This window comes from Bradysia coprophila, unplaced genomic scaffold (genome assembly GCF_014529535.1).
Source record: "Bradysia coprophila strain Holo2 unplaced genomic scaffold, BU_Bcop_v1 contig_732, whole genome shotgun sequence".
Taxonomy (NCBI): domain Eukaryota; kingdom Metazoa; phylum Arthropoda; class Insecta; order Diptera; family Sciaridae; genus Bradysia; species Bradysia coprophila.
Window position 1 is genome coordinate 160,182 of NW_023503972.1, and position 25,969 is coordinate 186,150.

At 36.8% G+C, this 25,969-nt stretch overlaps 2 protein-coding genes and 1 long non-coding RNA gene across 3 annotated transcripts; 1 reads left to right on the top strand and 2 right to left on the bottom strand.

Annotated features, from left to right (window-relative positions):
* Positions 1 to 88: 88 nt before the first annotated feature.
* LOC119084442 (TBC domain-containing protein kinase-like protein) lies at positions 89 to 3,461 on the bottom strand. The gene is made up of 10 exons (XM_037194423.1): positions 3,049 to 3,461; positions 2,736 to 2,988; positions 2,529 to 2,664; positions 2,291 to 2,377; positions 1,946 to 2,211; positions 1,412 to 1,867; positions 1,204 to 1,343; positions 939 to 1,145; positions 596 to 867; positions 89 to 537 (listed from the first exon to the last, which is right to left on the bottom strand). Exons 1-10 carry the CDS (start codon positions 3,248 to 3,250, stop codon positions 142 to 144), a joined length of 2,415 nt encoding a protein of 804 aa, XP_037050318.1. The 5' UTR covers positions 3,251 to 3,461; the 3' UTR covers positions 89 to 141.
* A 2,238-nt stretch (positions 3,462 to 5,699) lies between these two features.
* On the top strand, positions 5,700 to 25,969 carry LOC119084431 (ceramide synthase 6). The gene is made up of 7 exons (XM_037194410.1): positions 5,700 to 6,172; positions 19,690 to 19,810; positions 23,591 to 23,665; positions 23,728 to 23,874; positions 23,934 to 24,155; positions 24,225 to 24,485; positions 25,511 to 25,969. Exons 1-7 carry the CDS (start codon positions 5,988 to 5,990, stop codon positions 25,652 to 25,654), a joined length of 1,155 nt encoding a protein of 384 aa, XP_037050305.1. The 5' UTR covers positions 5,700 to 5,987; the 3' UTR covers positions 25,655 to 25,969.
* Positions 9,371 to 20,530, bottom strand: LOC119084432. Its single transcript, XR_005089061.1, has 4 exons — positions 20,315 to 20,530; positions 15,353 to 15,361; positions 9,897 to 9,898; positions 9,371 to 9,381 (listed from the first exon to the last, which is right to left on the bottom strand). It is a non-coding gene; the product is annotated as an uncharacterized LOC119084432 (long non-coding RNA).

Genomic DNA, 25,969 nt, shown 5'->3' on the forward strand with positions numbered 1-25,969 from the left:
TGCATTAATCAGTCGAGGTTTGGACTTGATCCGCCACTGTTCTTAAGTTCTTGCTTTAAAGTCTCCGCAACAGAAACGAAACTCTGGATGGAATTCTGTAGAATTATATTCATGCATCAATACACGTCAGGCCAGGCTCGATTAGGATGAAATCAGTACATTCGGAACGACCGAATAAAATATGTTGAAGCAGTTGTGCAATGTGCACACCCGATACACTCCGCATTCGACGAGAAACTTCGAGAATAAAATCGCATTTTCGTGCAACAAACTGACAACGACAACAATGCGATTGGCCAACAGTTTCTCCAGACCCGGCACATTCAGCGATTCCAATCGAACGTCGCCCAATGCAACCGACGTGAACGGAATGTTGATACTGTTCTCGATATGGGCTCGCTTGTACTCCAACGATGAACGCAGATCGACGATGCAGATCCGTTCCGGACTGTCGACCAGTAGTCGAACGGTATCTTTCACACTGATTCGCGGACAAAGTTCGTTTTGTAGATCGCTCAATTCCAATCCTGAAACATCCTGAAACAATTTTTCGTTTTTAACAAAGACGAAACTGAGATCCCGACACTGTGCTTACAAATTCGTCCGGTTCGACTTCGTGTAAGACATGCCTTCGATATGCGACACTTTTCGGTGTCGTTGAGTACATCTTTTGCGATTCGATCATGCAGGTTTCCATTACAATGTCGGGCAGATCGGAGAATAGGAGAATGCATTCATTGAAGCCGGATGACAGGAGTGTTGTTTTCAGTTGCTTCAGAACCGATATGCCAATGTACAGCGGAAACGAATTGTCGCCCAGTATTAGCTTGTCCCACAGATGAATGATTTTGTAGAGCGGAAAGACATCTGAAAATTTAATTGTGCGGTTCCCGTTGCGTTTATTAGGTTCCATGTCCTTACGAGTGCTAGTTACTCACGTGAAAACATTGTCAAAAACCATGGAATCGCAAACAATTCCGGGATGAAATTGATGTCACGCAAATGTTTCGCCAGTACCGGTTCATGGAAGTTGGTCAGCTGAGAGAATTTACTGAGGTACTCCTTAATTATCGCCGAATTGTCCTTGAGAAAGAACCAATGCAAATACTTCGGAATGAATTTGTAGAGACTGAGGAAGGCCCGTTCTGTGGACATGAGAAAATCGTTAGATGAACAAGATTTCATTTTCTTTGGACAGCCTACCTTCGTTGTTGAAATTCAAATACAAAAATGGAGCCGTCAACGAATCCAATCCTTGCCAATACACGTACTGAGGATGGTGTGTTACCCAAGCCTTGAGAAGTCGTTTGAGTTTACGATGACCTTCTGGCGATGACAGTGATCTGGTTTGTTTGAGAAAAAATTTCATTTGAAAACACAATGCGAACCAACAAAACCAAAACCATCTCACTCATCGTATTGATGACAGCGCGGAATATCAACATCAATCTGTCTATCAGTCGCAGTCGGCGTAACTTTATCGATTGATTCGTAGCTTCCGTTTTCAATGACGCCCAATAAACAAGCCCAGATGTGTCCTCGAAGCAGCGGCGGTATGTCCTTTTCGGCTTCTTTCACAATCAGGTCTCGAGTGTACGGATAACCCTTCAGCAATCGAGTGAATAAAATGACCCGATGGAACTGGTATTCGGTGTCCCGTTCCCGTATCACAATCGGTAGATTTTCCATTTCGGTTCCGTAATTGATGCGGAATTCTGGCGAATGGATGAGTGGAAAATAGGCTTCCGGTTTGATGTTAGAAAGGCGATCGATCAGGTTAGTCAAACTCAGCATTACGATTCGATTGTCCAGCAACGAACTTTGGCTTTTCGGCGGACAAATTGGTTTTCCACTCAGTGGAACCAGACTGAAATTGATTGAAGCAAAGGTCAAGAACCGACATAAAGACTAGGCCTTCTGTTACGCTATAATTAACTCTTCCAACCTGGGCATAATCAATATCGGCGCTTCGCTCCGAATCAGTCCTTCGTTTTTCAATTCAGTGTAAACGTCACCACCAGCCAGTTGCCACCAGTAATAAATGTGACTCAATGGACATTCGAACAGCAACGGTTTCTCGTCGGAATTTGTCGTCACTGAGTCCATGTCAGTGAAGTATAGGTCGGACAAGATATCGCAGGTAGAGATGCGTTCCTTCGTCGAAATCGTTAGGCACGATTCAAGCAGCCGTCGTAGGGAAGGATCCAGATTCTATGAGTAGCAAATGCAGTGCCATTTAGCTTTTGTTGCTGGAAGGGAGAATGGAGCCACATTGGGACATGCTACGTACCTGATACTTATCCAGACAGTTGTTATCCCTGGCAATTTTCTCCAAGACATTTTTAGTGTTGCAAAGACTCAATATTTTACGCATCGTCTGTAAAAGCAAAAGAGATAAACCTGCTGTAGGCATTGCTGTTTAACTGATTGGACGTTTTGTCCACTTGAAAGTCGTTTTAGCTGTATCTTTGCTCAAGGCACGGCTCAAGGTTTGTGTTATGGTTTCGTTAGATACATTATAGACCCACCTGTGCAATATTCGTCGTTGGCCATAAAGTGCAACCGAATACCAGTTCTGCTATTATCACTCCCAGCGACCATACATCGCTCTTGAAATTATTTTTCGAGCCGAGCAGTCGTTCCGGCGGTAAATAACGAACATTCCTGTGAACATATTTTCATACCATTTAAGGACAAAGACCCTCAGTACATCGGAACAAAGGGAAGCAGCTTACCCGATCGGAAACGGAACGTATTCGCCGGCATTGGTCATGTGAAACAGTCCATAGTTGAACAGTTTCACATTCGATTCGCTGTCGACAAGCACATTGGCTGGTTCCAAGTTATGGCAGACAAACGCATTTTGGTTCAAGTGATCCAGGGCCAGTGCAATTTGGTAAAATATTTTCCGTACAGTTCTCTCATCGCCAACACCGCCACATTCATTTAGCGGTCGTCCCGAGTATTCGGAGACGATGATAATTCTCTCTGTAAACATTTAACTGTTCCCTTGAAGGCTTCAGGGGGCGGATACACTATCTTACGTACCATGTTTCGATCGAATAATATCTAATAACTCGCACAGGTTGGCATGACGAATAGTCTTCAAAATTTGTCCTCGACCGAAAATTGCAATTGAATTCGGAATGAGTGGTAGGCCGTTTATGCCGCAAACATCACTCGGATGGCATTTAGCGAAGTATGTTATTGCTGATAGATTGGAATTTGGTTTCGACAGGCAAGGAGACATTATTATTATTGTGTTGTCTCCCAACAATATATTGTCTGAATGAACAGCTGATTCTGATTTATACAAACAAAACGAAAACCGCGGGAGTGTTTATAATGAGAGTTATAAAGGGAGGCACGGATTATCCATATCGCGGCTCGCTTTCGATTGACAATTTAAGTTGTAATTTTGTAAGTCTAAAAACAATTTTTGGAATTCTGAAGTCATAGCAAAATTTCGGATTTTTTGACGACCCTCCCCAATTATCACGCGTCATCATATTCAACATGAAGTAATTGATGCCCTTAGTGCGCCTTATAATTTGAATTTTATAGTGAATGAATGACAGCATTATACTTTCCATTTTGAATTTTTCAGCGCACTTACGGCTATCGACTAATAATAGTAATAATCTGCGTCTTAACATCCGCCTAAGTGTTTATTCTTAGTTTTTGGGGCTACATAATTACCATACTAGTTTCATATGCGGATGGTTCTATATTTCCACTCTTGGAGATACTTTCATTACCAAAACATTTTACTGTGTCAGGGGTAAAAGATTAATGGCACACCACTTTCCTAAAAGTCACAACGTAATATATAGATGCGTTTTGGGTGCATTTCTTTGTATTGAAAAGGTATGTGTCCCCAAAGAAGTAGCATCCGTGGCGTTTGGCGTAATAATGTTGTTGGAACTGCATTTTTTAGTATCTGGTTTCGGTATGTGTTGCAAAGCAAGGGCACTCTCAATAGCAAGGTTCTGAAAGAACGGTTTAAGAGCGCTCACCCCTTGGTAAATTTCTAGCCTACATTTGTGCGCAAAAATATTCAAGTAAAACAAGTAAGCAAAAATGTTTTACTTTTAAAGAAAAAAATTGGTTTGTGGTTGATAACTTTACCCACTTTAAGAATTGAACAAATTGACAAATTAAAATGAAAAATCATATATTTAAATGTGTGTGGCAGTTTCGTGTAAAAAGGGACTAGTAATGTCAAAAGTAAAGGGACACTCATAACGTCAAAAGAAGCAAAGTTGACGTTTTCGTGTTGGTGGTCAATGAATTTCTGGTCATAATTCCTCTAGAATACCTCTATGGTGCAAAGCGAATTTGTGTGCAACAATAAAAACATGATATTCACGCCGTAAATGTTGCCTAAAATTTTAAGTGAACGACGAGGTGAACGATTCGATGAAAAAGTGAACCAAAAAATACATTTCAACGCTATGAAAATAACGCTACGTTAAAAAGACCTCCGCACTTTCCATTTTGAATTTCGATCGCACTTACAGCGTGAATTCACCCGAAAGTAATAATTTTGCATTGTTCCGTGTGTTTTTGCGGATTTATTGTTGTCCATATGCTTGTTATGTTTCGGGGCCGAAAATGAGGACATCTTTAAAATTTACTCGGATTTGCAACTCTTTGCATGAAAAGTTACATATACGTTCTTACATGTCTTGGACGAAGTGAGACACATACGTAAAAATTGCATGTTGACGCGTATCTAATAAATTGGCGATCTGTGTGACCACCCCGAAGTTTACACCCTTACTCAGTGAGCTTAGTTTTATTTACGAACCTCACGATCGGTTCAAATCTGTCTGTGGTAGAAATTGTTTGATATAAATAAAACGTCCAATTAAGATGAATCTACACATGGCTATATTGTTGCCTACATTTGGGGGTAAAATTATTGTTATTTTGATGATAATTTTGGACTCGCATCCTTTTTGGAAGAGGTACGTTCATCGTTTGGTGTTAAAATGTGTTGGCTTTCAGTAAAAATTTAAATGTTTGTAGGGGTTTAACCTCATTCCGAGAAAACTCAAAATATGTGTCAATTTTCGTGAAATATTGAGTTTTTTCGGACTGAGGTTACATCACCACCAACATTTAAAGTTTTACTGAAAGCTAACAAATTCGCATTGAAGAATAATGCGCACGTTGGAACTTTAGACACCCTGGAAAGTAGTAAAGGAGTCGAGGGTTACCTCCAAATAAAATTTAAAGAAAATCTAAAATTTAATTTTTGCTTTCAAAAAATTTAATTGGAGGCTCCTCGACTCCTTTACTGATTTTCACGGTGCCTAAAGTCGACAAGTCACAGTAACCGGCAAAGTGTTAACTCATCAAAGTAATAATAATTTCGCCCCGAAATGTGAGCAACAACTTAGACATGGGTAGATTCCTCTTAAACATCGAATTGAAAATGCTAACATCAAAAATTAAAATTAAACAAAGGAAATTCATAAAAATCTACTATATTTTGTAAAAATGACAGTTGTATATTTGACTATGTTCTAGTTGTTCAACACAGCGTTCGGTGTGTCTATTCATACTTTGGATATACCCCTCTAACACGATTTAGTGTAAACGGCCATTAAAAAAATTTAGCCTACTTCAACGTGGATTGTAAACCATGCCGCATTATGTTCTAAAACAACTTGACATTTCTGTATAAAAATGATTTCGGTGACAGTCAGTTAGACAGTAACCACGCGAGATATCGCATAGCTTAAAATGTTATCAATTTGTGAATGAAATAAGAGAAGAAAAAAAAATTGTGATAATAAATATTGAATTGTCTCTACTATTTGGAATATGAGAATAATTTTCCAGATTAGCTTAACATTGTGAGGTGTTTCGTGTACATATTCTTTTCGCGCTTTATAAGTGTGCCGTTGTAGAGTAATTTTTTTTTGTTAACGAGTGTGCATCACATTTCACCATAATAAAATTTAAAAGAATTCATCGGAATGGAGCTGTTTCGAAGTTTTTCGGATACATTTTGGTCGACTAGAGTTTGGTTACCGCCGAATACAACTTGGGCCGATATTGCCCCAGGTTCACGGCCAGACGTACAGCATGCCGATTACCGAGATCTCATTTGGCCATTACCATTGGCACTGGTATTGATTGTGTTTCGGTATTTATTGGAAACGTAAGAGATTTTGCATTTTCTTTTTTTTACAATTTTTTTTTTCGTCGTTCGTAAACATAACCTCAAAATATGTTGGAAACGCCCTTCGATGAATGAATAATTTTGTTGAGGGTAGTGAGTGCATGATTTGAGAAATTTTCGATTTTTTTTTCCTTAAAAGAGAAATTTGTAATTTTCTTGCTCCCAGTTTCTTGCCGTGAACTTTTCGTTCCGATTCTTGCTTATATTATCTCACGCTCACCATTCATTTCGTAATATCATCGGTGCATCATGAATATACTGTTCTTGTTGTACGGTTACCCATAAAAATGATGATGCACAAAACATGTGGATGACTTTTGGAATATAGACCGATTGCAAAACTAATTACCTGACTCTATACCTGCAGGTGCCGTAAGAGATTAGTCGAAATTCTCTACATAGACAAACGTAATTGGGCCGACGACATCCAGAGAGCTACATATATATTGTAATATACAATTGCGATAAGATTGTAAGATACGTTCCATATTAATCACTAGCAACATGTGTATCGAGTATTTTGTGTGTGATTCGTACAGATTAGAACATGGACTTTTTTTTTTGAAAAAAAAAGTTGTGTATCACCTCACTCGTGTAAATGGTTGTTAGTCATTCGGCTCAGGGTCAAATGAATATTATGGTACGATGTTGATAGTGGATTAAGAGTGCTTGCCTTCTTCAATATTTCACAGTTGATTTGAAGTGGATATTAAATAATGGCAGCGGCGAAAAAAAACGGAGAACGAGTTAGAGAAAAAAAATGTTTGCGAGAAAAAGTGAAAAATGATGACAATAAGATTGCAACAAGTGGTATGCACACTTTTCGCTCCAATTTTCCATTGTTGAGCCAGGGAATTGTGGGTCAAAATACCAGCTATGTTTGCTTCTGTGCACTTCAAACGTTTGATGATTGGTTTTGTGATTGATAATATTTTTTTTCATGCTGTACTGCATGTGATCAGTGACTCTCAAAGAGTTTTTTTTCGATTTTATAGCAGAATTTGATTTCGCTTAAATAATCGCAGATTCGTTCGAGTGTAAACTTGGTCAACACAGATCTATTGCATTCGCGGGTGTGTATTACGTGTTCTTTTCAACCCTTGGGAGTTGTTAAGACATAGATTATTATTATTATTCACGAAAACATTTACTTAAAATTCAAATTATTAGGCCATTAGGCGCACTTAGCAATGATTCTTAACTATGGTCTAATGTCACCGCGAAGGACATAACGATTTAAAAAAAGGATTCAAACGCACTCGTTTTCATATTATTTTGACATAAATAATGAATGTGTTCAAGATAAATCAATTGCCTGCTCCCCACTTCTAAGCTAAACTCACCAGTACCTTTTCAATTGACACTTTCACACAAACAATCAAAACTGATACGCCTCCATACGGTTTACCATTGATTGTATGTGTGTGTGTCAGCTGAAATTCAGCTGAAGAAGATTCATGCTGAAATTTCACTGCCTTCGACTCTAAGGATGGAAAGCAATGAGACATAACACTTCAGTTAAGTAAACAGTTTTCAGAAAAGTCACCTGACCCTTTTTCTGCAATTGTTTTTCTACTCGTTTGCTAATGGTCAATGTTAGTCTAAGTTCAAAGACGAGCAAAGCCCGTCAGGTGGTTGCTGATATAGGACCGAAAAGTGCTCTTTTGGAGCGATTTTCGAGGCTTTTCGTCTGCAGAAACCAAAAACCGTTTTGAACATAGTATAATGAAACCATATCATCCGAAGAACTTGTTAAAATCGCTTCAAGTGATCAGTGGCTATAATTTACGTTCTGAGCCGCCGTGGAACCATAGTCAGTGTTTTTGCTACTATTTCCAAGATTCCGATAGAACTTGTTAAGACACTCACGAAGTGTCCTTTCAGAGCCTTACTATGTCCAATATATTTTAAGGTCAGGTTAAGACACCTTACAGCTGCGATAGTAAACGCCGCCTAAACCGAGTTTTATGAATTTTTATTGAAAAGCTGTTAAGACTGTAACGCAGCGGTATTGTTATCAGTGTATAACAAAATGGCCGACATTAGACTTTAGTACCATAATGAAATATGTCATCAGCAAAAATGATAATTTAGAGAGTTGCTGTCAAGAGTAAAGTGATTGGTCATGTGATGGGCGTGTTTCATGCATTTCATTTATATACAGCAGCCATATTGAGCTACATTTAGCTGTCAAATGTCCAGTTTTAGTTAAATATCGGTATGGTGGTATATAGCAGGGACTATTTTTAGGAAAACGTGATAGGATGGGAGATAATTAAAAAAAACGGTTTAAATTTAGAGATTGAAAGATACAGCGTACGGGTACCTCTTCACGTTTTTATGTAATATTAACTCAATAATTCGAGTTTGCCTTCGATATTTGAAGTCATTTCAAACGATTTCTACCACTATCCTAACTTATTTGCCGTTTTTGGTACGTTGAAAATGCGCACTGTATATCTACTGTTTTCTCAATAAATATAACTTCACGTCTAACGTGTTCAACGTAGTGTACACTGTACATTTGGCTAATTCCTATAAGGGAAAACGATACAAATCACCGAGACTAACCGCATATTGACCACAATTAACATGAGTTTTATGTGTTGCTTAAAATGATTGTCATATCAATTTCATCTTTTTACTTTTAAATTTGATATCACCGCAACTTGATGAAACATTGAAACAATAGACGTTTTCGTGAATGAAATGTATAAAATCAGACTGTTTTTTCTCGTAAATTTCTTTTCCTAAAAAAATATTTTTGTTCTGTGTTATGTAAACAAACTTAAGGAGCCGAAAATGAATCACTTAGTGTTATCAGCAGACAATATGCTTATTGCAAAGTGAGCGATTTCAGACTACACCAAATAAGAATCCGGGAATTTTTGTGTTCTATTTCTCTACAAAAATATTTTGTTTTCTTTACAAATTTCTTCAACTTTTCGATAACACAGTTGAACTGGGTTCAATTGGCACGAAACTCAATGAATTTTTTTTAATTTTTGCAAAATATTCCACACAATAGAAATGGTTTCATTGTAAAACATTTACAGAAATTGTGCGATGAATAATGTTCCATAATCAAGTTAAATCACAGTCTCAGATTAGAACGGAGAAGAGATTGATACAGTAAAACGCTTTTCATAGATCATTCATGTAATTCGTCGTTTTGTTTTCGATTAGCTCTACCTAATCGAGTGATGTTTCTAAACTTTTCTACCTTTCTATCACTTTGTAATGATTGGACTCGGTCTCTATGTCAATAGCATGTGTGGATAATGAGATGAAGAAGGTCAATAAGAATTTTTCTCAACGACAAAATGAGAAATTATTTCGCCCCATGCGAAAGTTGACCATTACATTGCAGTTGCCCCCTGTGAAAATGATCGATTTCATCAAAAATATTTCCGGTTCATTTGACGTGAGTTTATGTTATAATCAACTTTCGCATTGGGCATATACCAGAATATTTGGATGATCCTACGTAATTCATTAATCCGGAAAAAACTTTGTGATACTCGCAAGCTAATTCGTGTGTTTTTGACCAATTTGCTTCGGTAACTGTTTTTTCTGCTAGTGTAGTTGCAAACCTCGCATTCGGCTCTGAAATAAAAACTCGTTGAAAAGACAGTTACCGAAGCTTATGACTCAATAAACTCCCGAGTGAGTATGCGTTTATCACAAAACTCATCTAATGAACTACTATCGCAACATCTATTATTTCGCTTCTCAGTTGATCGCTATCTCGGAGTATCGTTATATGTGTCACGTATTCTCCTGAACTGAAGGAACCTGTCACATAGCTCCTTGGGCAGTAAGATTTCTCCCATCTCGTTCTATGAGACAATTTTAATACGAAAAAAAAAAAACAAGAGACTTCACATTGAATTATTGAATTGCCAGTAGTGGGTTCAAAACTCAACCGCAACACAAATACTTCGCTTCATCCGGCTGATGTTCACAATATTGACATCTGATTGAATCGGTTATTAGGTTGCGTCTTGGACTTAGTACGTCATCCTCTTTTTGTTTTATGTAATTGTTCATAAGAATGTCATTCAGTCAGTTGAACGAAAAGCCGGTTCCCGGTGTGTGTTCTTTTTTCTTTACCAAAACCTACCACTACGCTTTACAGTTTTACGACTTTATGACGCGTCAATCTACTCAAATAATGTTGAAGCAGTGACAGTATAATTGCTTATATTACCCGAGAGGTATAGTGAGCCATTTATCTGAATATGTTTCCGTTGTATGTCCGAACATTGTTTACTTTTTAAATAACTTAATCGGGAATGATGCCAGGAAAATAAATAGTACGTTGAGGGGTCACGTGACGATGCATCTCCTAAGCTTGTAAATATTTTAAGTGTACGAGAATATCACTTAACTTCTTTCGATTTCCATTAAAAATAATCCGAAAAAAAGCTCGTTGAGCACTGAGCAGTGAATTTACTCTTACTAAGCAACGGAACCAGCTGCCAGCTGGCGTACGATAAATAACACGTTCCATTTATACTCTCTTATCGCATCGACAAGGGCTATTACTGTTGGGAACATTATACCAACTTAATTCGTGTGTTCATTCGATCTAAAAATACGAAAAAGAAAATATCTGAAATTACACGTGACTATCGAATAACTAACCGAGCACATCACACTAATCCAAAAAAAAAAACTTAATAACTACGTGAAATGGTGATGGCACAACGATCTTGATGTCGTAAGCAAAATAAACAAGAAACTATTTTATTTTTTTGGGAAGCGTTACAAATGCATAAATATTTACGTCGAATCAGTCAAGTAGAAACGTCGTTTGTTGGTCGCCTTATAATCAACTGGACATATTGCTCAATGAAACCCATTGAATTGGTCAGTTTGTTATTTGCAATGGATAATAATTATGGATGACCGCTGGTTGAGTGAACTACAGGTTCTGGGGCTGTTTTTATAGTGGTTTTGTAGGGTGTGTGTAGGCATTAAAGCGATTGAAATCAAAATCAATAATCAGCCAACCTTACATATTACTGTAAATAAGAGGGTGGACGTTGAATACAAAGTTCCCTTAAAGCCGTGCATTTGAAATTAATAAAAAAAAGGAATCGCGTAGAGGGGTGAAGATTTTGATTGTTTTGCGTGAAATGAATTTAGTTGCTCTTAATCATCGAAGTTTGATGAATCCCTACATATGAACACGACAGGTAGACAGGCATATTATAATGTATACCGATAATTTAATACAGAATTGACACGCGACTGTAAATAATTAATCACAACGAAACTTCGAACGCTTTGAGCAACTTCATAATTTGTAATAAATTAATTCATTATGAATTATGCATTGTATAATGTATACAGAAAGAAAAAATTCATTGAACAAAAAAAGTGTAATCACAAATCGTCGATAATGGACATTCGACTGGTGGGAATAGGTCAGAACATTGGCTGTAGAATTATTCCCCCTCATTCCAATTCTCTCTAATAATGTAATAATTTGTGTTTATTGGGCTGCAGACAGTAAACATTAGCGTGGACGCTACCATATATTATAATACGGGCCGTTAATTTTATTATAATTGAGACGTTAAATTGAATTTTTGTGATTTTTACTCGGACTTTTATTTCAAATGTTGTAATTACGACTAATATGTCGGACAAAAGTTGTTGGAGTTTATGAGTATTTGTTGCCGGTCAGGGAATAATTTATGAATTTATTAATGAGCTTCACCATATCACTGCACAATTAATTCATTTTATTACATTTTTAGTATAATGAGAATAAATATTTTAGAGTTTTCATAGGGGGGACCGTTCATAAATCTCGTCCTAACTCTTTGCAGATTTTTGGGTTGTCACTCCTAACTTGAATGCACTTTTCCTATAGCACACATGATCCACTTTTGTCGTACCCTCCCTTAAACGAGAACACGATTTATGGACGGTCCCTAAATTTAACGAATTACAAATTAACTGAACCAAATCTTTCAATCGAAATTTTTGAAAAATCGGAACTAACACTCCTGATCGTCTGAGCGAAGCCACGGTGATTAGAAGCTGAGCCGAGCAGAGCTGTGGGTTTGGAAAAGCCTTTAAAATTTGTCAAACGCCCGAAATTTCACTCTGATTTTCTATCGTTTTCAATCTTCCGTTGTTTTAGAAAGATTTTCTTTCACTTTTGGATAAGGTCCTTTGAGTTAACCTATAAGCTGACTGACTCATAATACATATTTCAATCATCAGACAATTCGTTTTTGAACGTCTGCTACAGATTTGTAGATGACAAAGTAAATATTTGAAACGAGTTTAATGTGTCTCTCAATCACAAATTTAGTAGTTCTTAAAATAACTCTGGATTTGCAAATGCAATGCTGACACGTTGATCTGCGCATGAATTAGGTAAATTAGTTACTTCTATGATTTTTCTTACGTCGAATCGATTATGTTCAGCGGTGTGCCTACAAAATGAACTGTTATCTATGAGTTGTTTCGATACTAACAGTTATTGACACTTTACATCAACAAAAAATCAGCAACGACTGTAATCACACAAGATAAAATAGAAAGTTCCAGATAATTACATCAGTTAGTCATTAAGCAATCGGGAATAGAACATTGATTATCAATGAGCCAATTGTGTGGAAATTACCCATCCGAGGCGAAGACAAGGTCGGTAAGCTACTACAATTAAGATATTTTACTCAAAAACTTGATGTAATTTACCTTAAAGTTCTCTTTACGTCAAGTTTTTGACTAAATGAGTGTTAACTCTCATGCTAATGAAGTAATGACTCATTTTCCGGGGTGTAATTAGTAAAATGTTGTACGTTGACTGGACATAGCGAATTGACAGTTCTCAATCGAAATACAACCGGGGAAGTGGTAAAATAAAGTCCATGACTGTCGATGACGACAGAGATGTGACTTCAGAGAAGTGCACACACAGGCTACCCATCATTTCTTGAAGTAGCTACCGCTAAGTCAAATCGGAAATTTTTGAATATTTCCATTAACCAGTAATACCGAGCTATCTGAATAAAGAGTGTGCAACGATAGCACCGTTTTTCATCCTCAACATTTGCGACCAATATCAAACTAATGACAAGACTAATGACTGGTAGATGGCTTCCGTTTCCGGTACGTTTTTGTTTAAAGAAATCTATTTCGACTATCTTTGGCATTGAACATCTCAAATAAAATTGAAATTTCAAGCAAAAATATATTTTCGCTTCGCTCAGATTTATTCAAGCGATGCACATATTGTAATCAGTAACCCAAATACATCATTCACATAAAAACCATTAAACATTCTACACAAATACGACAAATACCATCTATTGACATAAATAAAGATATTGCATTATCGCTGGGGACAATGGTGACGAATGTTATATTTACATTTCTTCAATAATATTCTCAATATATTTCTACCTACCTAATGGACAACATTAAAAATAAAAATATTTTGTTGTATTGAATTGAGAACGAAAAATAGAAAAAAAAAATATTCAAAACTTCTCAAGGTTCTTCCAATAAATTTCATCAATTTTGAATTGTATGATTTGCTGTTATGTTGCATAGTTAAGATTATATCACCGTCATTCTAATATACCCACGTCGCCGTCGCGATTTGTATTATGCGTGTAGTGGAATTGTGTATGCAACATTGACTACCAATCTATGAGAATAGAATGGAAATCTGGTGTCCAAGAGACATTTTTGATGGGTCCAAGAACGAGGAAGTTTCTTGGTATCACTTGAGACCAATGCTTGCATGAAAAATCATACTGTTTTGCACACATAAGAAGTTCCACCTTCGAATCTAAGCTGTTTTTCTTGGTTTTCTGAATGAAAGAAATCAGTGAAACGGAGAGGAACAGCAGAATTAGCTTAGATGCGAAAGAGGGATTATTTACGTGGGCAAAGCAGTATGCTTATATCTAAAATTATCCGGTCTTACTATTGCATTTCACGATTAAAAAGGACTCCAGTTTAGAATGGTTCGGTCTGAATTTTACTTAATCCCTGTACCCCATTCGACAGACACATGGGATAGTCTCACTTCATTGAGGCTGTTTTCACAAGTATTCCGCCGTCCAAATTGTCCCGCAACCAAACGAATAGTAAATCGTTTCATGGTGGTCGTAAAACACCAGAACCTGGTGGTGCTTTCTCGAAAACAACCACTCCGCTATTACAATCTTTAAAAGATACAGTACAACTGGCCTGGCTGGGGTAGAAACCGGCTCATTTTTATGGAAGCTTCTGTCGTGTCGAATTTTCATCCGATAAAAATGATCGGCATGTGTCCCGACACCGAACACAAAGCTTTACTTGTCCTATTCTCATTTTTATAATCTTTGCTTTAAGTTCTAATGTGTTTTTTGCTGTGATTGATCGGTTCATTCAGTCGTAATTCAACTATAAAGCACTGTGTAATACACAGTAAGTCTTCTTGAAATATTTTATTCAAATATTCGTCAATGGAACCCATTATAATATATTACGGTGCTGTCAGAAATATGCGATAAAAATTAGAATTACCGCCTCGGCATATGAACTAGAATACTTAATTGGTAATAGTTGAAAGATCAGTTTGTCTTTGTTTTTCGAAAGGTCTTCTGTAAATTGAAGTTACTTTGTAAGCAACAACACTATATTAGAATAAAATTGAAAGTGTTGATTAGGTATACGTACCCATGTATGAAGTAAATGCATAATTTATTTATGAAAATTTATTTGAACTAGACTCATTGAATTACCTTAGGTATATTATTACAGATAGATAGACCAAAATGCATGAATCGATCACTTGTTTCATAGTTTTCTGTTTACGCTACGTTTAGGTCGACCAAATAGTTGTAGACAAATGATAACGACTTTTCAGAAATATGTCGGCGTCAGTCAAAAGTAAATTACAGTTTTTCACAATTGACAAATAATGACATTGAGTATGAAACATACCAAACCACGCGTACGGTTGGTTTCGGTGATTAGTTGAGATTAAAGAACAGGGTAAATATTTGTTATTATCAATCGATTACAGAAAAGCTTTCTATGAGTGTAATATGACTGTCGATGGGAATGCGAAAATATAGTCCTACGAATACATATTTGAACGAGTCAGGGCCTCTTATTGGTAAGTTCATTTACCGAAATGACCAAAATTTACTCAAAGAATCGTAAAACTTAGTTTCAGTTCATAAATTACGTAACACAGGGGTTGTATGGGGGTCTAAGGCATGAGTAACATTCCATACAATTTTTTGAAAAGTCTAATACTTTTCACGGTTATATTTCACGGTCAATATTTTTGGATATTATTAGTCACCTCGGAGCCCTGAACAAGGTTCCACAAATATTTTTGATTTTCATGCGTACCATCGGTGTCAGTGAAACATATGCCATCCAGCCTACAAGGAGAATTATAGAAAACGTGTCAGGGTCGCAATCGATAGTGGTTCGAAATCTAATGCAAAAATTCGGTCCGATGAGTGCAAAAGAAGCCGACAGAAACACGCCAAAGTTTAAAAAAAAATAATTTTCAAAAGGTCATACAGGCGTGGTACTTGAGGGATGAAGCTTATTAGTAGTCGTAGCAATAGAGGGATATTATCAAAGCAAACTTTTTTTGGAAACTGCCCACTCAGAGACCGACAGTAGCTCAAGGTTTTTCCTTGATATTTGGACACTGTCGCATAGCTCATCGAAAGACACTTATGACATTTTCTTCTTAATTAAACGGGTTAAGTCTACAATGCTGGCAGTCCCAGCTTTCATCGACACCACATTTGCTGTGAATCATGACAACAGTGCCGTTCTGTTTCATGGATAATGGGTTGTGATGGAAGTTACAGATTTAGCCGCAAAAATCGACTCCAGCGCCAACTTTGTAATTTTCTTTCTCGAATTTCACACGTAATTTCTACTCAAACGGGAATAATTTTGTAATTTTACTTAAGCAATACAAACTCTACGGCCGAGTCAAAACATAAACAACCAGAATACATGTCTTATTTACGAGCGTCATATACCTTGATCGCAATTCTTCTTCTTCTTAAAATGGCGGAAACCACAACCCAATGACCAGAGTCGTTCCGCCGCATCGGAAAAAGGAGATTATAGAGCTAGGTAATTTATGAATTGCCCCTCAGTGACTTATTTTTGGCCAGGGTATTCTTTAAATCGACATTTCTATGATGGCGTACTTTTCACGATATTTTTGGCCAAATGAAAAGCGTGGATTTTTTCATAATTTGGTCAGAAATTACTTTTCTTTACCGAAAATTTACTGAATTCATCGATATGTGAACTCGGTAAATCTGAGTAAACTTCGACAGATTCGCTAAAAAAAATTCTAATAACCTCTCGATGACTGGTCAGTTCATCGACTGCAGATCTAGTACAAGATTATTGATAAAAAATTAAAATTTTTGTTAATTATACATAATTAAGTGAAGAGAATTCAGTTTTCTGCACTCTCGGAATTTTGAAAACCGACACATTTTCTGTTTCATAAACATAAAGAGTGTCGGTTTTCCAAGCTTCGTATTTGTTCTCACATTCCAACTATTTGTTTACGCATTTTCTTCATCTCTTTCCACAAAATTTCCAGCTGGGTTTTCACATCAAAACAAAATTCCGCTCAACGAAAATTCGTTATTCGAAGTTCTCAAACAATTTTGCCACTTTCCATTTACATTTTATGAATTAGAATGCGTTAAATTTATATACAAATCTATTTCGGGATGGAAAATGTTTCATTTAGAAGAACACCAACTCATAGTTGAGAAGATCGGTAACATTACTATCGTTCGGAAATGGGCTGTTGACAGGTTTGTTGTCATGATGACTTAATCTAGGTTTACATATATTCTTTACATCATACACCGTGCAGACACATTTGTCAAAAGAAAGATAAGAGTGCGAACATTTCATTGGTGCCTGTGCACATACCCAGTAGAACGTGAACGTGGAATCCACCGAAACGAAATATTAAGGTACAAATTGAAATAGACCGGCTGCAATCACAGATCGCTGCATTTTTCACTCAAGAATTAATCAGCGTCATTTGTGAACACTCCTTAACTGATAGTAGTTGGAGACTGTTCACAATTGACGTCACACCGTTTAGGCGAGAAGGTGTTAAAAAAACCAATTCTAACAAATTTGGGTCAATTTTGACCCTTTACCGAATCAAAACAACTGTAAAATCAGCGTGACGTCATTTGTGAACGACCCCTTAGAACTTCATTTTTATTGTTTTATTGAACTGATAACTCCATTATCACATGTATCTCGACGTTACGGCATTTACTGTTTGTTTGATTAATGTAACTAATAGGAACATGGCCTCATCAGAATAGCTATATTACGTTTACAATTTCACCTTGTACACAACTGGGTGTATTTGCAGCATGAATACATTTTTATTTAGTCAACATATCATCCGTTTGGGGCCGTTCATAAATTACGTAACGCAAAAATCAACATTTTTCAGACCCCCCCCCCCGGGTCTGTAACGCTAAAAGGGTCAAGTTTGACCCAATTTTGTTAGAACCGTAACGCTTGCCTCATACCCCCCCTCCCCCCTCTAGCGTTACGTAATTTATGAACGGCCCCTTTATCATTGAACGTATTACCGGTAGCGATGACAAGAAATATTGACACGAAACGGATTTACCAAACATTTCCTCTTGTAAATATAGAGTGCTGAGTTCTAGCAAAAACGAAATATGTTTTCAAAGTTGACAATTTTTTTTAAGGGCAAAATTGGATTGACAAAACATTTCCTCTCGTAAGTGAGAATTGATGTTGATGTCAATCGATTTTTATTGGCATGAAAACAAATGACAGTATGGTATATTAAGACGGTGTACAACAGTTGCGAAGAGCGAAAACAGACATTCTTCATATTATTCCGTGCGTAATTATCAGTATTCAATTTACGTATCAATTGAATGGAAGGGTCGCTGAACTTTCGTTCCTTTGCTAATTGAAATGCGCTAAAAACTGTCGACAAAAGTGTTAGGCCAAAAACACGTAAGCAATTTTTGTTGTGATGGTATCTACAGTTATGCTGCGTTTTCCATTGTTTAGCATGTGGTCAATTTCGGATTACAAAGAAAAGCGCAGCGTTGTCATGTCAACACAAAATTGCTTTTGTGTTTCTGGCCTTATGTCCTACACGTTCATTCTATTGGTCAAAATTAGTTTGCATCAGACGTACGGTTTAATTTAGGAAGGAATTTGACATATTTATTACTTCTGAATGTCAAATTCAAATGAGATTTTCATCAACTAGACTTGACAATTTATATAAATCAGCTGTCGGAAACGCATTTCGCATAAATTTATTTCGGATTTAATTTGTGTCGATTGCATTCGATTGAATTTATTCTTTCATTGCTGATTGATGTTGCGTTGTTCTTGAATTTTTATTACATCACAGCTGATCATTGATTCTATGTTATGTACAAGTGTCACGTCGTCGGCTGTTCTCCAGGATCATTTTTGTAAACTAATGGAATTGGCACGTTTTAGAAAATTCATTACCGGTACCAAGTTACCGTTAGTGTCCATTCCACTCAACAAAAAGTACTCCGTGAGAGAGCCGTGAGAGAGCGAGCTGTCAAATGAACAAAGAAAAAATTGAAAAAATTCAATTTTGTCTCTCACACGGAGTACTTTTTTGGTAAGAGGAAAGTAAGCATTAGGCATCTTGATTTAAAATCGATTGAAAAGTATAGATCGACATCCGTAGTAATTGTCATCACTCTGTCGTTTTGTCTACATTTTTACTGTTTTAACCAATCAGGATCATTGAATGAAAAGGTAAAGGTCTATAACATTATGCATATCACAGTCGAGCTGTCACTCATATACTTAAATGACTCAACTTGTATAAACACCAGGTACGATTTGATAACTCTTATGATGATTAGTAAAGTAAATTATGTCGAGCAATTTTTTACTCATCCAGATTGTGTTATTATGATTGGTATTTCTGTAATTTTTTACAGCTCATAGGTGATTCATATACACCGTATTGTGTGTCAGACCGATGACGCGCTGTCTCCACTCTTCTGTCACTTCAAATCGATTTACAGTTATAGCATGAGCGTTATCCTCGATTGAATACTTGGTACCAGTTTTGATATAAACTCTATTCTCTGTATGGTGAAACAGAACCGTCTTTGGCGACAATCGGTTGCAAGTTGCGTGATTAATATCGTACTCTCTCAACGCGAATTTCAATTTTCTACAAAATTATGATCGACATTACTCAGCCCAATTAAGGATCAATTAAGGATTTCTTTATACATTTCATGGCTGCACATAAACGAATTCACTCATAACACAACAATCGTAAATATCGATTATGTTGTCCAAACTCGAAACAATTAAGCAACGGCGACACTCTGACTGTATCGAATTTTTCGTTGAAGGTTACACGACATGCAAAGTTAATTGCAGTTTTTTTTCTTGTGTGTTTTCAGATATTGGATATCACCAATTGGAAAATCCATGGGCATAAAAAGCACACGACCTAAACGTGCTACACCAAATCCAATATTAGAAGCGGCGTATCATCAAAATAACAGACTTCGACATAAAACTGTAAGTTAATTGCTTAGCTAAACATTGATGGGTTTGCTTTAGAAATTTATCTTGGTTGTTTTGGTCAGCGAATTTTTTTCAGTCTTTAAGCTCACCAGTCACTTCCGGGCTTCGGAGCTATTGCAAAAAAATTTTCGGTTGTCGGTTAAGATTTTAAAAAATATATCAAAAAACGAGTTACGGTTCTTAAACAAGCCATCAGAACAGTCGGAGCGTTTGCTGCGACTGAGCCCCGCACTAACCCGTATAACTATTGTGTACGTGACCCTAGTACGTCTGTCACTATACTTTGCCCGTAAGCCTTTTGCATGAAATGTGTACATCTTAGAGATTGCGCATAGCGCAATTACGAAGCCCCGTACGACGTTCCTTTCAATTGTAACATAAATTTCAAATTGACCTAAAATTTTAATTTATTTATACACATAGGACCTAGTATCGGCCTCAGTCCAAGAACCTAAATATACAATTTTATCAACAACCTTCTATTCGGTGGTCAACTACCTTACAAATAAAACGAAAATTAGGAAAATCGGATCAAATTTACTCGAGTTATATGCAAAATACACTTAGGGTCGAAGGAGCGGCCTTAGTCCTAGGAGCCAAATTTAAAATGTTTTTCCACAACATTCTATTCGGTATTCAATTACCTTTCATATAAAACTAAAATTAGCAAAATCCGATCAAAACTCGAGTTATATGCAAAATACACTTAGGGCCGAGTAGTAATTCAACCGATTTTAATGAACTTTTTTTCCTTAATTGGTATCGACAATACCTATCGTTTGCCGTTTACATTTCCAAATATTTCAACTATTTCACTGTTTAACTACCTTTCAGGGATTTTTTTTTAATCGGATTTGATTTACTCAAGATGTCGACGTGACGGACAGAATTTTTTTTTATTGCGGATTCGTTATCTATGAACATAGACAGACACTAAAAACAAAAATGTTCGTTTTTGCGGTTCGGTTCTTTACGTCAAAAATCTCGATGTTCAGTTCAGAAGCCTTCATTATACAACTTTCTTAATTTTTCTGGGTACAGTCTTTATACGGTTTTACCACTACGGACGTGTGTGTGTGTGTGTGTAGCTTCAACTGTTTAAACAGTTTCGATTGAGTGAATCAGCTGAAAAACAGCGGAAGCAAATTCATGCATAAATTTCACTGCCTCTAACTGTAGGTTAATAGTTGAGACCAAATGGAACTAAAAATTAAGTGAAAATTCTGCACATTTTTGTAAATTGATGCTTCTAAGTTAGCCTATTATTACTAAAAACCCAGCAGTCATTCTGGACTAACATGCATCGTCCGCAGGGCTTATTCTTATTCCCTTGACTGAAAGTCAGGGTCTTATGAAAGAAAATACCCTTAAATGTCCATAACGCTAAGTTCACTATGATATTTTGAAAATGTTCTACATTGGCAAAAAACCTTAAATACAGAAAACGTCCGTACACTTGTGGACTCGATAACTCGAGTAATTCTCTACCGATTTGCAAAATTTTGGTTTTAATCGACGGAGAATGAAAATCATGAGGTTAAGTTCGTAGATGGGCAATATAGGGGTAATGAGATGGGAGTAATTCTCAAGAGAATTTTATTCCTTGTTACCGCGATAACTTCCCTAATTCTTATCAGATTTTCACATTTTTTGTGTTATTCGACGAAGATTGAAATTCTTGAGATTGAGTTTGCAGATGGATTATGTTAGAAGAACTAGATGGGAGAAATTCTACACAGACGCTTTTCCTTGTGGACGCGATAACTCGAGTAATTCTTTACCGATTTTCAAAATTTTGGTTTTAATCGACGGAGAATGAAAATCATGAGGTTAAGTTCGTAGATGGGCAATATTGGAGTAATGAGATGGGAGTAATTCTCAAGAGATTTTTTTACTTGTTACCGCGATAACTTCCATAATTCTTATCCGATTTTCAAAGATTTTGTGTTATTCGACGAAGATTGAAACTCTTGAGGCTGAGTTTGCAGAACATTATCCGTTCGAACAACGAGATGGGAGAAATTCTACACAGACGCTTTCTCTTGTTACCGCGCGATAACTTGAGTAATTTTTACCCAATTTTAAAATTTTGTAAACATAACTTGTTATACCACGACATTTTTGCAACGGATTTCCAGAAAAATTTCTTATTTGTCGAGTTGTGAAATTCTGGATTTCTGGTCTAACAATTAAGAAGTACTTCCCAAAAGAGTTTTTGCTTGCTTGAGAAACCGATAGCTCGAGTAATTCTCAGAGGCTTCAAAAATAAATTTCGACTAGTAGCGTAATTCATGTGGTTAAACTCGAAAATTGGAATTTAATTGGACTAGTAATCTGGGATATACGACAATTTTTGCGTGAAATCCGTATTCTTAAAAGAATTTTTTTCGTTCCTAAAATGTTTGAACGAGTGTGAACTTCACACGAGTTTTATTTTTTCAAGAGGTAGGCAAGAAATACGCTACCTTTTCAGCGCTTTTAGTAGACTATATAGGAGACTCATATTAGGAGTTAAACGTACCTCGCTAGACCTTCCACTCATTGCGCTTTTTAGGAGACAATATTCAATCGTTGTAAATATTGTTTGTTTGTTTGTATTCTTCTATATGTATATGTATAACATACTCAAAAATGCCTCTCCTCATCACATCGTGTTATAATTTCCTATTTTCCATGCTTAGGCTTATGAATATTTGAACGAGTGTGAACTTTGCGGCCAGAGCGAAGCGAGGGCCGTAATTCACACGAGTTTAATTTATTCAAAAGGTAGGCAAAAAATATGCCATTTTAAAAGCGTTTTTAAGTACTCATACTTATTGGATGTAAAGCATCGCTCGCTGAACCTTTGACTCACGCAGCTCTTAGGAAAATTAAATAAATTTTAAGTTTTCTAAACGCCCATTGAAAATAAAAGAGATACTCAATTCACGCCGTAAGTGTGCCTAAAATTTGAATTTTAAGTGAACTATTTGACGAAAATAGAACCGAAAAATGCATTTCAACGCTTCATCGTATGAAAATGACGCTACGTTAGAAAGACCTCCGCACTTTCCATTTTGAATTTCGACCGCACTTACGGCGTGAATTAATGATGTAGCAAAGAGACCATTCTTGTTTCGCTTTTTCATCTGACTATAATTTTGTGTTTTTCAAAACAACAGCTTTTTTAAAAATGGTAAGACAACTGGGACTGGAATTATTGAAAGTATTGATAGTCAGTCAAGGGAAATGACCCACCCAAGTGGTGGGGCCTAGTTTTGCATGAAAGTTTCAATCTTTCGGACTCTTGCAATTCATTTTGCATCAGGCCCATTTTTAGGAATTGAATTCGACTGCAATCCTAAAAATTCTTTCAAAAAGGGCACAAAACTTTCCCAAAATTTTCCCAAATTCTTGAATTCCGAAATTTAGGAATTTTGTAAATTTTTTAAGATTAACTGCTAAAAGTAGGTCCTGTCCTGTTTCGCATACGACGTGGGCTTTTTGGTAGCCATTCCAACCCTGACTCTAGTCTTTCATCGAGTAAATATTTTGTCCAGAAACATTGTATTGCGACGTCAAACCGATTTATTTATGAATACATTTAACGCGATGATTATTATGCCATATAAAAGTCAAGTATTATCTTACCAAAACAACACTAAGTCCATGATGTAAAGACGACGCACGTCGTAATTGTAATTCAATAAAACACGACTACGATGACAATATAATTTACGCACAATAAAATCATAAATTTTGACTTTAAACGTAACGCAAATGCTATTGTTTCAGACCACAGGATTAGTTAAACAAACAGAATTAACAGAGCGACAAGTTGAACGATGGTGGAGGCGAAGACGAGCGCAGGTAAAATTTATTTGCAATTTTTACGCGCTCATCGTTTTATCAACATATCCTCCTCATTTCAGGACAAGCCGTCAACACTGGTGAAGTTTTGCGAAAATGTGTGGAGATTACTGTACTACACATACAGTTTTGTGTACGGGGTAATAGTTTTGTGGGACAAACCGTGGTTCTGGGATGTGAAAAGTTGCTGGCACGGCTATCCTCATCAGGTAACTAATCAATTATTCGAAATTGATTACAGTTAATAATGGAAACACTTCGTTTACAGTCGGTTGAGACAGATATCTGGTGGTACTACATGATATCAATGGCATTCTATTGGGCGCTAACGGTTACTCAGTTCTTTGACAACAAGCGAAAAGATTTCTGGCAAATGTTCATACACCACATGATTACGCTGCTATTGATGGCCTTAAGTTGGGTCTGTAATTTACATCGCGTTGGTTCACTAGTCCTAGTCGTTCACGATTGTGCTGACATCCTGTTAGAGGTAAAAACACACGTTGTCCGTCCATCATCCGTACACACTGACACAAAAAATTGTTTGTTTCTTTCACAGGCCGCTAAAATTACGAAATACGCAAAATACCAAAAGGTATGCGATTGTCTGTTCGCCGCATTCACCCTTGTATGGATCATAACTCGATTGGGTTTCTATCCACGCATCATCTACAGCAGTTCCGTTGAGGCGCCCCAAATTCTTCCAATGTTTCCGGCCTACTACATATTCAATAGTCTTCTCATTCTAATGCTGTGTTTGCACGTGGTATGGACATATATCATATTGCAGATTGCACACACGGCACTCAAGTCAGGACAGGTGAGACGGAGTTTATTTTTGTTTGTCTGTATTAGATCTGCCCCAGATAAAAGCGATTTTCATTAACAAGACTAACCACCACTGTTCTTGTGCCTGGTTCTATTTACGTGCTTCGTTGGGATCCATTCTCAATATGAAAATCGTTGAACTAAAGCCCTCAGCTTGAGGCTTACAAATTCGAGAGAAACCAGTCGATTTGTCGACAATTTGTCATTGTGATCGATCGATGATCCATTAACAGTTTGTAACTTGTTAATCGTATAGCGTCTCCTCAATGATCCCATATCACATGGGACTTACGTTGAACTTATTGTAAGAGTGCGATGATGACGTAATACTTGAAGACAGTCGGCAACTTCGTCGTAAGCGATGTTGTAATACTTGAGTACTGTCGACAGATACCTTTCAAATTAGGGCTCGGAACAGATCGAATCCGACAATGAATGATGTATTTCGTTCAGGTCACTAGAAAAGAAAATCTGATCGACTGGAGCCGGATTTTCGTATGACGTGGTCAGCTCAGACTTGAAGTTGCCTGAAATTTTGATTCAAATTTTTTCCGGTGATCTGAAGCCTGACCTGGAGTCCTGATCATAGAATTATTTGTAGATTTGCACTGAAACTTCGACGCCATGAGTATCGACGATCGACGATTATTCTGGAGAAACGACAACTTCCTGAACAAATGACGAGTATTCGATGATTCCTATCATTTCTCTGTACAAAATGATAAAGACGCGAAGAAACACTGAAATGAAACAACGACTTCCTGAAGTAACGATGAGTTACTAAAGAAACATCCGTCGATCGTCACTTCTTCAGTAACTCACCAAGCAAGTCTTCGATACTCATGTCGTCGAATTTTCCGTGAATTTTCAATGGTTTCAAATCAGGTCAAAATTACATAAATCTGGTTCATGACCTGATTGCGAGAGCCTTTGGTTCAAATATAACGATTCCGCTAATGACACCCATTGCATTTGCGATGTTTAACTCGACTGATTTTTTCCTTCGTTTTATTTTAGATGGAAGGTGATATTCGTTCCAGTTCCAGTGAGATTAGCGACAGTTCAGAGAATTCACGACCCCTGACAAATGGATCGCCAGCAAAGAAATTTAATTCTGTGAATAATTCACCGACACCCGACCCACGACAAAAAATCAAATAAATTTGGTTTATTAGAGACTCTCGTGTGTGTGTGTGTGTGTTCAGCTACTAAATAAAATTGTAAAAAAAAGAAGATGAAAAATAAGAAAAATGAAAATACTGCAGCAGTGCCTCACAAATTTTAAATTTAATTCGTATAAACTAGTAGAATTATTAATATTTTGGGAAACGGTAACATTGTGTTGTCATATGGAAGTAGAGAGAGAGAGAGAGAGCGAGAGAGTGAAAGGACGAAAGAGAATATTACAACAAAATTTTGATCGAATGATAAGTGAAATTTGTAAGTAAAAATTAAAAGAAATATTTAAGAAAGAAA